This window comes from Coffea eugenioides, chromosome 11 (assembly GCF_003713205.1).
Source record: "Coffea eugenioides isolate CCC68of chromosome 11, Ceug_1.0, whole genome shotgun sequence".
Lineage (NCBI taxonomy): Eukaryota > Viridiplantae > Streptophyta > Magnoliopsida > Gentianales > Rubiaceae > Coffea > Coffea eugenioides.
In genome coordinates, this window is record NC_040045.1 from 48,597,369 (window position 1) to 48,611,224 (window position 13,856).

General features: G+C 40.0%; 3 protein-coding genes across 5 annotated transcripts; 1 reads left to right on the forward strand and 2 right to left on the reverse strand.

Annotated features, from left to right (window-relative positions):
• Window positions 1-513: 513 nt before the first annotated feature.
• On the reverse strand, window positions 514-4,890 carry LOC113753654 (uncharacterized protein YtfP). Of its 3 annotated transcripts, XM_027297865.1 has the most exons (16): window positions 4,443-4,890; window positions 4,208-4,333; window positions 4,045-4,104; window positions 3,569-3,682; window positions 3,393-3,480; window positions 2,897-3,042; window positions 2,708-2,809; window positions 2,275-2,346; window positions 2,099-2,198; window positions 1,935-2,017; window positions 1,540-1,617; window positions 1,338-1,436; window positions 1,193-1,243; window positions 950-1,004; window positions 791-834; window positions 514-661 (listed from the first exon to the last, which is right to left on the reverse strand). In XM_027297865.1, exons 1-16 carry the CDS (start codon window positions 4,653-4,655, stop codon window positions 569-571), a joined length of 1,524 nt encoding a protein of 507 aa, XP_027153666.1. In that variant the 5' UTR covers window positions 4,656-4,890; the 3' UTR covers window positions 514-568. The 3 variants fall into 3 exon arrangements, 2 of the variants coding, with proteins under 2 accessions (XP_027153666.1, XP_027153667.1); XM_027297866.1 differs by having other exon boundaries at window positions 949-1,004; window positions 1,935-2,198; XR_003465052.1 differs by lacking the exons at window positions 514-661; window positions 791-834 and having other exon boundaries at window positions 965-1,004; window positions 1,545-1,617; window positions 1,935-2,198.
• A 4,035-nt stretch (window positions 4,891-8,925) lies between these two features.
• On the forward strand, window positions 8,926-11,461 carry LOC113751137 (probable E3 ubiquitin-protein ligase ARI7). The gene has a single exon (XM_027295014.1). It carries the CDS (start codon window positions 9,329-9,331, stop codon window positions 11,054-11,056), a length of 1,728 nt encoding a protein of 575 aa, XP_027150815.1. The 5' UTR covers window positions 8,926-9,328; the 3' UTR covers window positions 11,057-11,461.
• A 371-nt stretch (window positions 11,462-11,832) lies between these two features.
• Window positions 11,833-13,815, reverse strand: LOC113751138 (putative pentatricopeptide repeat-containing protein At3g28640). Its single transcript, XM_027295015.1, has one exon. It carries the CDS (start codon window positions 13,609-13,611, stop codon window positions 12,034-12,036), a length of 1,578 nt encoding a protein of 525 aa, XP_027150816.1. The 5' UTR covers window positions 13,612-13,815; the 3' UTR covers window positions 11,833-12,033.
• Window positions 13,816-13,856: the final 41 nt, after the last annotated feature.

The window sequence follows — 13,856 nt, forward strand, 5'->3', positions numbered from 1 at the left end:
TTGCTCCCGGCAATGAGGACGACTAATTTGGACGGGCCCAAACCTGCATAATTGTGAAATTGTCCAGAATTGTTTTTCATGATTTGAAAACTGAGTATTTCAGAAAAGCTTCATTTCCTGACATCTGGAAGCATGCACCAATTTGACATCAATTCGGAGAAGAAGTTCAGCTTTGATGTGCAGACTGCAACTTCAAAACTGTTGGCCGAAATGGAGTAGTCCTGTAGCGTGCTAAGAACTTTTTCTGCCAGTATTCTAAAAAGAGGTTTGGATGCTTTGCTCCGCCGAATTGCGGGGAGGAAATGGGTAATATTCTCCAGAAAATAGCATCAAATCTGAGAAGAGCTGACATTGTTTTATCGTTTCTCCTGGATGAAGTTTCCCTTACCTGAAGATGGACAATTAATTCTTGTCTAACCACCTTCGCAATACACAACTGCCACATACCTCTCTTGATACCGAAATCCCTGGAAATAGGACTGTACATTATTAGCAGAATGCAAATTAAATATTGAGGCATTCGTACCACCTTTTGCCATGTTTGAGCATGCCACATTCTGGTGTTTCTCTACGCAACATCCTCCTCTCTGTATCTAGGGTTACTGCCATTAGCAAGGTTACCGACACTTGTCCCCGCAATGTATCCACCAGACCAGGCATTCTGAAAATTTTGATGAAATTCCTGTCAATATATCCTACCATTTGAAAATCTACAAAGCTGTCATCACATCAGTCTACCCTACATCAGTTAAACAATCAACGAATGGCTCTCAACATATTTTTCAATTACCTGGAAATTGAAACCACCAGTAACGCCATCAACATTCAGTACCTACAGAAAGTTTCAACATCAATTCAGATGTAATAGCATAGTTTTCAGGTGATGTTTCCAAAAGAGCAAAAGACAAACAAATCTACACCCATCAAGTAGACCTAGGAAGATACCTTCCCCAGCAAAAGAACAGATTGGACTGAATCCTGCTTTCCATTGTATTCAGGTAAATCTGCAAGAAGACATCAAATATGAAATAGACCTAGGAAACTATCTTCCCAGCAAGGAATGGATGTGAACTCTGCGAATGACCAGACATGCTCAGTGACTTTTAGACAGAGCCATATGACCAAAGGCCCAGAGGATCCCCATCACACATATAAAAACAAAAAGAAAGGAGATGCAACAAAGAGAGAGCACCTCAGACAACGGAACTCCTCCAGCCGTGACAAACTCATCCTTAAATTGACCCTTCACAATAAGTAAATAATTCTTTTTAACTTCCACATTGACAAATTATTTGATGAAAAAATACATCTTTTAGAGGTAAGTGGACGAAAGGTACCTTGCCTATGACATTAAAGGTACAGTGTTTTAAGAGAAAAGCAACTGATGTTAATGAGCCGCCAGAGATTGAAGACCAGAGGATATCTCCAGATAGACCCTGCGTAATTCACATACAAGAACAGAACTCTGTGACAATCAGATAATATTCACTCGCAGCGCAGAAGCCAAAACTTGATCTTCCAACAGCATCATAACTCAACCTTACGGTCTATTATATATTTCCAGAATCTTTTTGCCAGGCCAAATTCAGAAGGCCACGAACTGAGCAACTTTTGCTTCTGAAAAGAAACAAAAGGAAAAGAGGACAAAACTAACATACCAGCCATGCAGTAACTTGCCAAAAGTTGCAAAAAAATGCTTAAGATATTTACTTTTATCTTAACTGTAGAAGCACATAAGAAATAGCAGATTAGTCACAATGTAGATTTCATATTCTTTTGGACTAAACATCAAATGTGATAGCAGTCAGAAATGGATACAACATTGTCTTAGCAAAAGACACAGGCTGAGATTATTAATCATTATAATGAAAAGAAAGTAAAAGAAAGAGTAGTGTGGGTCTGTGCAACAGTTGTAGGGTCAGAAAGATTATTACTGGGAATTGATTCTTGTGTTGATTGAGAACAGATTTTACATCTTCAGCATGAAGATCAGGAGCAAAATCTACTTCAAGGATGCCTGAACGGGTATGATACTTCACTAAACAGATGAAAATATTAAGATCTGAAACCGGTAACAGAAAATTAAGTATTTTAATACCTTTATAATTTGAACTGGAAAGATCACGGGCTCCCCATGCAGATAGGCGAAGAATCACTGGACCACTAAGCCCCCAATGCGTTACCAACATTGGTCCAACCTAGAAATGCCAGTATTACTGATATGCTAGCTTGCAGATTCATTATCTACAAATAAAAATAACCGCAAGAGCTTGCCTGTGTAAGCTGTGGTACATTCTTCTGCATGGTATCTAGTTTCAATTTAGCTTTTACCTTGGTGAATGTAACCTAAGCATGGAAAGTACAGAAAATAGATGCTTTATTTATAGAGATTTAAAAATAACATTATTGGAAAGCAGATAAATCTGCTATGAGCTTACATCAGTACAAGACAGATTATGACAGTGACAAATTACTATTCCTCTGATACCATTGTCATGCAATACTCAGTGTAATACCCTTTCTTTCTCCAATTGCTTATTCACAATACTTCAAAAGTCTATCCTCTATGAGTCATACTTAATTTGTGTCAGGTAACAATCACTGAGCATGAACAACAAAGTTTTTATCTAGTGACTCGCAATATGCCAAAAGTCACTAATTAGAGGGAGAAAAGAATTGAAGTATAAAAGCATGAGCAGATAATCACCCCAGACAACTCTGCTAGCTGGACATCATCAATCTTGAAAGTGAATAGGCTCGGTACAGGTTCCACAATAGTGTGACCAAGCTGAGCAGCAAGACTATAACCCTGGACCATCATCACAGGTACTCGTCAACAAAAAAAACTTGGGATTCCATGTGATGTAACACAACTGAATCAGCCAAAAGATTTGACCTGCCGGCTGCTTCCACTTGCAATTAGAAGATACTCAGCTTCCACATACTCTACAATATCAGCTGTCTGTTTCTCTACCCTGACAGTGAATTTCCCTCTGGCAATACTGGAAGCACTTGTCACAACCTTTCCAGTCAGCAGTATAACTGTTAGAGAAACTCACATATCAGCTTGATGTGCTCGTAAAATGTAAGGTGAGCATGGCACTCTCCAATAAGACTCTTAAGTTTAACTAAGACAACAATTCTGAGTTCTAAGATAACCACATCAATTCCTTTACAAACTGTCCTCACATGTTTTACATGGTAAAGTGTATATACATTCAGCTATCAAGTACAAGGTAAGTTCGTCCAAATCAAACAAAAAGTCATCAGAAATAGCTAAACAGAAGATATGAAAAACCAATAATTTTCTTCCCAAGCTTATCAATAAGATATATAAATTTTTATAATGCCAAATATTTTCAAAAATGAACTTCACTGTTGAGTCAACCTACCTCCTCTGCTCTTGGCTTCAGACAAGAGGCAATCAATTACAGAAGATGAACTGTTACTGACAGGAAAAACCCTTCCATCATCTTCAGTCTGAGGCATAATGGTCAAACTTAATAGTGAATACGAAGGATATTTGCAAAAGGTAAAAGAAAAGCAGCCTAGCAGCTTGTGCTATTACCTTAAGCTCTACCCCATGATCAGAAAACCAAGTCATAGTGTCCATTGGGCTATGCATCTTGAAAAAAGACCCTCGCAGTTCCTTGTGTCCCCTGGGGTAGTGTTCTGCCAAAATCTACTGGGTCCATGCACCATATATCAGTAACATTAATCTAAAGACCACAAACTTCAGTCAAATAGTGAACTCTTAGCTCATTCAGAAGCACATAACAAAAAAAATTACCAGAGAATCTAAAATCCTATCCCGTTCATACTCTTGAAGATCACATGAAAGGGGTCATTACATGATGTCCACTCCAAAGTTTTGGGTTTGGTGAATTCATCACAATTTTTCCAATTCAGAAGTTAAAAGGGCCTAGGCTAACATCCTTACGTCAAAAAAAATATTTCCTCCAATAAACCCGTAGCACGGAACAATTTACTCCCAGCTAGACCAGTATACATCACTCAATTAGCGTTATAAATGAAAAAACCTACCATATTGTCAACGCCATGACCGTTAGTCACATTGCAGCGACCACCTCCAGAAATCTTAACCTGCCAAGACATTGGAGTCATCACTTAAAACTGGGTAATGCACTAATACATCCAAACCAACAAAAAAATTTCCAAATGGCAAAGAAACAAACAAAGAGTAAACCTTGGATAAAGCTTTTCCCTTTTCGACAACAACTACTTTAAGATTGGGGGCCAGAGTTTTTGCCCTGATTGCACCATATATTCCAGCAGCTCCACCTCCCACCACCACCATTAGCTCTTCACTTGACTGCAAAGACAAGAAGATCACATTTTTAAGGGAGAACGATGAAGAAAACCACATCTAATATTGGTTAAATTGCTGAAACTGAGTATGAATGTGTGGAAGCAGCACAAACCTTGGAAACTGATGAGATGGTAATTGCACAAAATCTTCTCGTCCGGGGCAAGAAAAGTAGATAACCTGTGTGATTGGTGCAAGTCAAACTACGGTAAAGGAGACCAGGAGCATGAAGAACCCGCGGGAAGGTTAGGCTCATGTTTCTTGGTCCTTGCTCTTCAAACCTCGAGATGGTCTTTGGGTGCTTCCCGGCGACTACCCCGTCGCTCATAAACTCAAGGTGGGGAACGAAGAGACAGGGAGCCAAAATATAATTATATAATCCCCTGATACTTGTTACCAGTTTTTACCACCAGAAGAAAACTTCTGGATTGACAAGCTTGTCCTCACAGGGTCGGAATTTCTTCTACCTTCTGTGATTCACGGCAACTAGTATTTGACTCCAAAAAACCATTTGCCTTCGTCCAATGGCAAGGAAGAACCCCTTCAAAACTCTCCTATGTATTAAGTCGAATGTTCAAATGCTGTCTAATACATCACACAAAAAGTACAGTTCTTATACGGTGTTTCACCCCTCAGCCCTCGTACAAATCTTTTTAGACTCCTCCATACAGTTATTCTAATCTGATCTACGTTTCTCCCTTCAACCCTTATACAAACCTGCTTAAACTCCCCAAATAAGTAGCCTTTTTAGACCCCTGCATAAGGTAGTAGTAGGTTAAATATTTGCAATTTTAGACTCATCCATAAAATAACAATAGGTTAGATAGTTACAAAGTAAATCTTGTTATCCATAAAATAAGGGGCCTGTTTGGAAGTGAGTTTTTTGACCAAGTTTTTTACCTACTAGTTTTTTAACAACTTTTGCTACAGGAACCCCAAAAAACTTCTTAAAATTTTTTCCCTACACACTTCAAAAATCTAATACACAAAAAATTTTTCAAAAATTTTTCTTCTTTTTCCTCCCTCATCCAACACACTATGCCAGCCACCATCTCCACCACCTGTATCGGCACCGGTCACCTAAAAAAAAATTTTTTGTCCCTCACCCTCACCCCCTCTCCTCTGCAGAAAGAGGAGTAACGCTGTCGTTTATGCCGGAGGTTGGGCCGACTGTCTCTCTTTATTTATTATTATTATTTTTTTTACAAATCACCCAAAGTGGAGTTAGGGTTGGGGGGATCCGTTATTTCCATGGCGGGCATGGAAGGAATTGCAGCGGCGGGAGGAACTGGAATTAGAAGTGGAAGTGGAATAGGGGGAGGAGGAGGAGGTGTCTCAGTCTCAGGGGGAGGGAGAGGAGAAAAGCGAAAAAAAAAAAGAACAGAGCCAAGCAGAGGCATGGAGGTCGAATGACTGCGCGCACGTTACGACTGGAGTGCGCTGTGGTCGCGCTGTGGAGAAGGCGCACCAGGAGCTGGGCTAGCTGATGCGCGTGCGGAGGAGGTCGGGGGCGCTGGCGCTCTGGTGCACCTGCGTTTCTGGTCGAAGAGGAGCCGAAGGTGGTGGTCGGCGCTCCAAGAAACAAGGGGAGGGAGAGGGGGGAAGGGGCAGTGGGGGAGGGGGTGGCAGGGCAGAGGAGGTGGCGGGGCAGCGGGGGAAGGGGTTGCGTGCAAGGGGCAGCGGGGAAGGGGGTGTGCAGAGGGAGGGGGAAGAGGGGGAGGGGTGGCGGCAGCAGGGAAGGGGCAGCGGGGAGAGGGGTTGGCGTGCAGAGGGGAGGGGGAAAGGCAGAGGAGAGAATCGAAGGGGAAAGGGAGGAGAGGGGTGGCGGGAGGGGGAAGGAACAAGAAGAAGAAGAAGAAGAAGAAAGAGAGGAAAAAAAAAGAAAAAGGAAAGAAAGAAAAAGAAAAAGAAAGAGAAAGAAAAAAAGAACTGGGAAAAAAATTTCACCTTACAAAAATTTCTACAAAAAATTTTTCCACCTTTCAAAAATTTCTACAAAATTTTTTCAAAAACTTCTACAGTACACTACAGTAAAGTTTTAGACAAACCCTCAAAAAACTCAGGTTCCAAACAGGCCCAAGAATAGGTTAGATAGTTACAAAGTATATTTGTTAGATTAGATAGTTACAAAGTACATTTGTTCTTGTTTGGTCCGGTGTTTGGCCCCTCAATCCTCATACAAGTCTTTTTAAACTCCTTCATAACATAGAAATAGGTTAGATAATTGTAAAGTACATCTTGGTCTAATGTTTCACCCTTCAACTCTTATACAAACCTCTTTAGATTTCCTCAACAAGTTGCCCTTTTAAACTCATCCATAGAATAGGAATAAGTTAGATAGTTGTAAAGTATCATTTTCTTGTCTGATTTGGTGTTTCACCCCTCAACCCCTCGTAGAAACCTTCTTAGATTCCCTCAACAAATACATTTTATTCTTCTGATCTGGTGTTTCACCCATCAATCCTCATTCAAATCTCCTTAGATTCCTCCCACATAATAGAAATATGTTAGATAGTTGTTGTTATATAAAAAAAAAAAAAAGTATTTGACTCAAAAAAAAAAACTCATCAAGCTTCATTAAACTTCTCCACAGAATAGGATAGGTTAGATAATTGTCATTGCAGACAAAAAAATATTTGACTTAAAACAAAGGGGACCGTAACTAGTAATCCTATTGCTTTATTAAAAAATTTTGCTATAGCTTTATTAAAGATGCTTTGTTTAGTTTGATTGCGGCTCCAATTAAACCAAAAATATAAGACAAATAGGCACCCTATTATCCTAGTTGCGATTGGTATGCAATGTTTTTAATTTTGGACCGAAAAATAAGCCAAAATACCTTTTGATTCACGGTTTGATCGGTTCAATTTTGGTTTAAATGTTTAATAATTTTTTATTTATTTAGTAATAAAAATTTTGAGTAAAACTAAATTATTTATTTTAAAAAATAAAAATTTAATAACAAATCAATTGAACCTCTCGATTTTTTTCAGCTACACCAGTTCAATCGATTCTTAACCAAAATTGACCGATTCAATTGATTCTTTAAATTATTGATTGAGCCAAGCTGAAGACATTCGATTCGCGGTTCAATTGATCGAACCGACCAATCTAATCCAGTTTTTCAAAACACTATTGGTATGGGCTAAAGGAGATATGAAGGAAGAAACGCAACTGAAGCTCTCCTTTGCTTATCCGTTGCTTGCCAATTTATACATTTGAACGTTGGTGTATATTGGTTTTGTTAAAGCTATGCAAGTGAATTTGTTCACTCATATAACACTGTACTACACTAATTATCTTAATTTCATACAAACTTTTCTTGGAAACCATAATACACAGTAACATTTGAAAAGGGTAATATAAAGAAGCATTTTTTTTTTACGGCTAAGCCCCACAATTCAAGTTTTAAGAAAGATGACAGATTTGTACTATACTACTTTACTCTTAAACAGGAAAAAAAAAGTCAAGAGTTAATTATAAAAACTCCCCTAAATGTTTGGTCAAAATTATAGTTTACCCCCCAATATTTATTTCTTCTCACTTTTATTACCTTTTATTTTATCCAACTCATTAACTATTAAAATATTTGAGTTGAACAAAAACACTCTTGTGCATAGTTTATAAGAGAAACTCTGACAAGATTCTTTAGATGTTCAAATTACAATATATGCTTTTTACCATAGAATATTTGTTGTTTTTAAGTTTTGGATAAAATAAATGGAAATATTAGTATTCTTTTTCTGCATATAATTGTCATGCTTGTAATTATTTAAAGTGGGTAAACCCTAAACTTTGTAATAAAAGGAATAGAAATATGTGCTATATGGCAATCAGGCAAAAGAAATATGTGATATGGTGTAAAATTTACTTTTTTTTTTCCACAACCCTTGATTCAATATAGCACATACTTCTCAATATTTTTCTCAAAGTTTAGGATCTACTAACTTGACGTAATTACATGCATGGTGATTCTGTCAAAAAAAAAAAAGTAATATTGGTTTTCAATTTATTTTATCAAATAAATAATTATTCGATGACAAAAATCAAACCATATGATTTGAACATCTAAGAATATTGTGATGACCTTTCCTTATGAATAATGTAGAAAGGCATTTTTGTCAACTCAAATATTTTGATAGTTAACTTGATTAATTGGATTGAACTAGGGAGTAAAGTGAAAAGAAATGAATATAAAGAGGTTAATTGCAACTTTAACCAAACTTTAAGAGAAAGTTTTTGAGATGAACAATTTTTTGACGGATGGCAGCACTTGTGCCATGCTACTATACTACTTTTTTACCCTAAAAAGCAACTTAAACAAATTGTTTTAAAATCCCTTTTCATTTCAAAATTTCAATGAACTCCCAAGTTCTCAATTCCTGAAAATATTAAAAAGAACACAACCCCAATAGTTGTTAATTGAAAATAGTAGTGTGGCAATTATATTATTGTTTTTTTGGACAAAAGGTATTTTAAGTATCAAATTAGAAATCTGGAAACCTACTTTGTCCGGGTCCAAACAAAGAAAAGCGAATGAAAACCAACAAGAATTTGTACCAAGCTTTTGGTATAATTTCGCGGAAAAAAGTAGTAACAGCTAGTGCCACCCTCACAGATGCCCACTCCGTCACGGTTGCACCTTCCAACATAGTATCCACGCACACACACACAGAGACACAGAGACCTCCCTGCCCCCGCCCTCCTCCCCAAAAAAACGAAAACAAAAACACCTTCTTTCAACTTGATTACGACGTTTCCCATGTGTATTTCTGCTGAAGTGACGATGATCTCCTTGTACCCTGACCTAATTACCCATCATCGTCCGCAAGCACCCCCTGCTCCGATCTTCAGACCCCAATGCTAGGGTTTTACTAGGGGTTTTCCTTTATCTATTCATCTTTCGTTGTCCTTTAATTTTGCGGTTTTTGAAGTTGATGTTTTGCTCTTCAATTGCTAGGTGAATTATTAATAATTTATAGGTCCAAAATTCGGTGAATTATGGGGTATCTGGAAGGCGATTGGCACGACGTGATCGATGTGGATTCAGGGGATGATGATGATGACTTTTACGGTGGCGGCAACAGCGACACCCCCATGTCGTCCATGGACAGTGACGAAGACTGCGGGTTCAACTCTGATTCGGCACCGGATTACGACTTCATCAGTAACGACTCCGATGATCTCCTACACAGTCCGCAAAGCCAGAAGAATTATACCATCTTGAAGGAGGAAGACATACGATGTCGTCAAGAGGATGACATCACTAAGGTATCCACTGTTCTCTCTGTATCCAGAGAAGTAGCAAGCCTACTGCTACGCCGTTATAATTGGAGTGTGAGCACTGTGCACGAAGAGTGGTTCTCAGACGAAGAAAGGGTCCGCAAGGCTGTTGGCTTGTTGGAGGAGCCGATCGTTCAATTTTCAGCCGATGAGGAGGTAACCTGTGGGATTTGTTTTGATAGCTATTCGTTCTGTGAGATCAGAGCTGCTGCATGTGGGCATCCTTTCTGTCGTGCATGTTGGCAAGGGTATATAAATAACGCCATTAACGATGGCCCTGGTTGCGTGACTTTAAGGTGTCCTGACCCTTCTTGCAATGCAGCTGTAGGTCAAAATATGATTGATGATTTGGTTACCCGTGAATTTAAGGAGAAGTACCGCAGGTACCTTGTTCGATCTTACATAGAGGATAATAGGAAAATTAAGTGGTGTCCTGGTCCAGAGTGTGAGTGTGCGGTTGAATTTGTGGTTGGGAGTGGCAACCATGATGTTACTTGCAATTGCTCGTACGGATTTTGTTGGAATTGTACTGAGGATGCCCATCGCCCCGTGGATTGTGAGACTGTGGCCAAGTGGATCTTGAAAAACAATGCAGAGTCCGAGAACACTAACTGGATTTTGGCTTACACCAAGCCTTGTCCAAAATGCAAGAGACCAATTGAGAAGAACCATGGCTGTATGCATATGACTTGCAGGTCGCCTTGTGGGTTTGAGTTTTGCTGGCTGTGTCTCGGTTCATGGAGAGAACATGGTAGGGGAACAGGTGGCTATGCTTGTAACGGTTTCAGCGTGACCAAGAAAGAAGGAGCAGTTGATGAGACTGAAAGGAGGAGGGAAATGGCCAGGAAATCTTTGGAGAGATATACACATTATTACGAGCGGTGGGCTGCCAACCAAAAGTCAAGGCTAAAAGCTTTAACAGATTTGCACCAAATGCAAACTAACCATCTTGTGAGGCTAAGTGAAATACAGTGCCAACCCGAGACGCAGTTGAAGTTCATTACTGATGCTTGGCTTCAGATAGTGGAATGTAGGAGAGTGCTAAAGTGGACATATGCTTATGGATACTACCTACCCGAGAATTTGGACACCAAAAGGCGGTTTTTTGAGTACTTGCAAGGTGAGGCAGAGGTTGGCTTGGAAAGGCTTCATCAGTGTGCAGAGAAGGAATTGGAGACTTACCTCAAAGCAGAAAAACCTTCTGATGATTTCAATGATTTTCGTACAAAGTTAACAGGTTTGACGGCTGTGACAAGAAATTACTTTGAGAACTTGGTTAGAGCATTAGAGAATGGCCTCGCTGATGTGGATTCAGTAGGAACTTGTAGCAAGACAAGCTCAAAAGGTGCAGCTGGGAGCAGTAAACAGAAAGGGAACGGGAAGCGCAAGGAAGGGACAAAACATGACAGGTCGGGGAAGCAGAAGGTGCGAAATTCAGGCAGTTGAGAGTGCGTGAATGCTTTCTTCCAGATGTTGGTCCAATAACCATGTATGCAACTCTACTCTCATTGAAATGGCCACTTCACTGGCCTTGTTAATCTTTAGGGTAGTGGGTTCCTGATGATAGACAAAGTTTGGAGATGTAAGGAATAAAAGTAGTTAAAAAAGAAAGAAACAGTCACATTTAGTATTGGCTCGTGTCCGTGTGGAGGAGAACTCTCCTAGGTTTCTGTTTCAGTAGATGGTTTTTTTAAGGTACTTTTGTCTTTGGTAGAACTTAAATCATATCAGTCTCTCTATTTATGTATGTATTGCTAATTTGCTTATGTTGCTCTTATCGTTCGCTTGTGTATTAGATAGTTACAGATCCATGAACTTTTGCCCAGGAATTGAAAAGTAAAGTTCATGATACCCAGGTAAAGCCCTTCTTGATGAAAAAAAATACCATTACTCTGGTATTTACTTGTCATACTGTCATCCAGAATCTTCTTCATTTTTTTGTTTTTGTGGGTGGTGTTTTTGTGTGTGTGGGTGTGGGGGTGGGGGGCGGGATTCAATGATTCCTTGTTGGTGAAAAAGAAACACCATTACTCTGGTATTTACTTGTCATACTGTTATCCTGAATCCTCTTCATTCTTTTTTTTGTTTTCAATGATCGCTCCATAGGGAAGAAGTTTGACGTAACAACAAATGAAGATTATTTGGTCAATCAACTATATTATTATTTGAGCTTCAGTTTCAAGTGCAATGTAAAAGCGTGTGTAGCCTGGATTGTCCTGCTGTAAGAGAGAATCTTACCTTCATGGCATGTTTGGGATCCAAAAATCAAGATATTCAAAATCTGATTGGTGAGTCATGACAAAAACAGCTAACTAAATGCTGAATTAATCTGTCTATGAAGTCCGTGTAGACATGTATTAGCTTCCAATTGCAGCTTGAACAAGTTTTTTGATTGAAAACCAGAGGCTGTATGCATCAATTTGTCATTGCATATAAGCTAGATCTTCCATTTGCCACGACCGACCAATCGATAAATCAGTAGATACTAAATCTAGTATCGCACATATGTTAGCCAGACAGTGATGTGAAACATCTCCAGAAACAAATTCATTGACTTCTCCATCAATCTCTATTGCACTGCATCCTGGCGCTTTCTTCAGCCCACGGTCACCAATCATCCTCCTGAACCTTCGTGCATCCTCACATTTCTGTGCAGCCAAATATATATTTGATAACTGAACATAAGCACTACTTTCTTCTGCTTCATTTCCACCTTCCAACTGTAATAGCTCCTCGACAGCAAGCTCTGCAAGAATGACATTGTTGTTCATCCGACAGCCACTTAGAAAGGCACCCCATACAGAAGCCAGTGCTTTCATGGGCATGCTTCTGATAAGCTCAAGGGCCTCGCATAACTGACCTGCCCTGCATAACAAGTCTACGATGCAACTATAATGTTCATGCTCAGGTGGAACGCCAAATAGAGTTTCCATGTTATTCAGCAAAAATTGACCTTCCCTAGGAAGCCCTGCATGTGTACAAGCAGCTAAAACCCCAAGAATGACGATCCCGTCAGGCTTAATCCCATCTTCCGCCTGCATCCTCTCCAAACAATCAATTGCTTTCCTAGCATATCCATGTGCCGCAAATCCTCCAATCATTGATGCCCAGGAAAACTTATTTCTTTTAGGGATGCTCTCGAAAATTTCCACAGCCATGTCAATGCACCCACACTTGGCGTACATGTCAACGAGTTGAGTTCCAATGAAAGTATCAGATCCCATCAAATTCCTCCTCCTAATATACTCATGAATCCATTTGCCCTGTTCTAAAGCCCCTAATTTTGCACAAGCAGTGAGCCCAGTGGTCAGACAAAACTCATCAGGCTCGACTCCGCGCAACAGCATTCCGCGAAATACATCCAAGGCCTCCGAAGCCATTCCACATTTAACATAACCACTAATGAGCACGTTACACTGAACAACATCTGAGTCAGTAATTTCACCAAACAGCTGGCGAGCATCAACCAACGATTTAGACTCCACATAAAAGCGGATCAACGCCGTCTGCACATGCGGATTTGCGGATGCCAGGCCATTTTTCATTACCCAACAGTGCAATTGCTTTCCCTCGGAAGTGAAAAAACCGTTAGAACAAGCGATTAGAACGAAGGGGAACGTGTAGCCATCGGGAGGTAGAAGACTGCGTGACATGAGATTGAAGTACTGAAGGGCCAAGTGGGGTTGAGGAGAAGTAGAATAGGCCTTAATTAGAGTGTTGTAAAGATAGCAGCTGGGGCTAGGGAGTTGGGTGAAGAGGAGGGAGGCGTAGGAGAGGTCACCGCAGTCGGAGAGCGCACAAAAGTCGAGGAGCTTGCTGACGGCATAATTGTTGCGGTGGAGGCCGTGGGTGATGAAGATGCTGTGAATGGCTTTGAGTTCCTGCATGCTGGCACATCGTCGAATGATGGACATGCACCATTTCCAGGCTCGAATGCTGCGCTGGGTACTGGTGGTATAAATTGTTCTGCAGTGGCGATGTGCGTTTATCAGATGGTTCATCCGATTTCGAATACAGAAAGTTGTGGAGTATCATTAACAAGGCCGGATTGGAAGGCTGATTCTTCTTTTTTCTCTTTTTTCAGAAATCTCTGATGAGCTGGGATGAGTTGGGTTTCTTAGGTGGCCAAAACCGTCATCTTGTTTCGAAGCGTCGTTCATGCTCGACTCCCAGCCAATTATTAGTAATTAAATGGCTGGTTCCATATTAAGATAATTTAGATTCCGTCCTCAAAGAGGGAAGGAAG

Coding starts and splice junctions, on each gene's coding strand:
- LOC113753654 (XM_027297865.1), bottom strand. CDS start 4,655: ATGAGCGACGGGGTAGTCGCCGGGAAGCACCCAAAGACCATCTCGAGG. Junction 1,437..1,539: donor AATATATAATAGACCGTAAG/GTTGAGTTATGA, acceptor TGAATTACGCAG/GGTCTATCTGGAGATATCCT. Junction 1,244..1,337: donor CCTTTAATGTCATAGGCAAG/GTACCTTTCGTC, acceptor CTTATTGTGAAG/GGTCAATTTAAGGATGAGTT.
- LOC113751138 (XM_027295015.1), bottom strand. CDS start 13,611: ATGAACCATCTGATAAACGCACATCGCCACTGCAGAACAATTTATACC.
- LOC113751137 (XM_027295014.1), top strand. CDS start 9,329: ATGGGGTATCTGGAAGGCGATTGGCACGACGTGATCGATGTGGATTCA.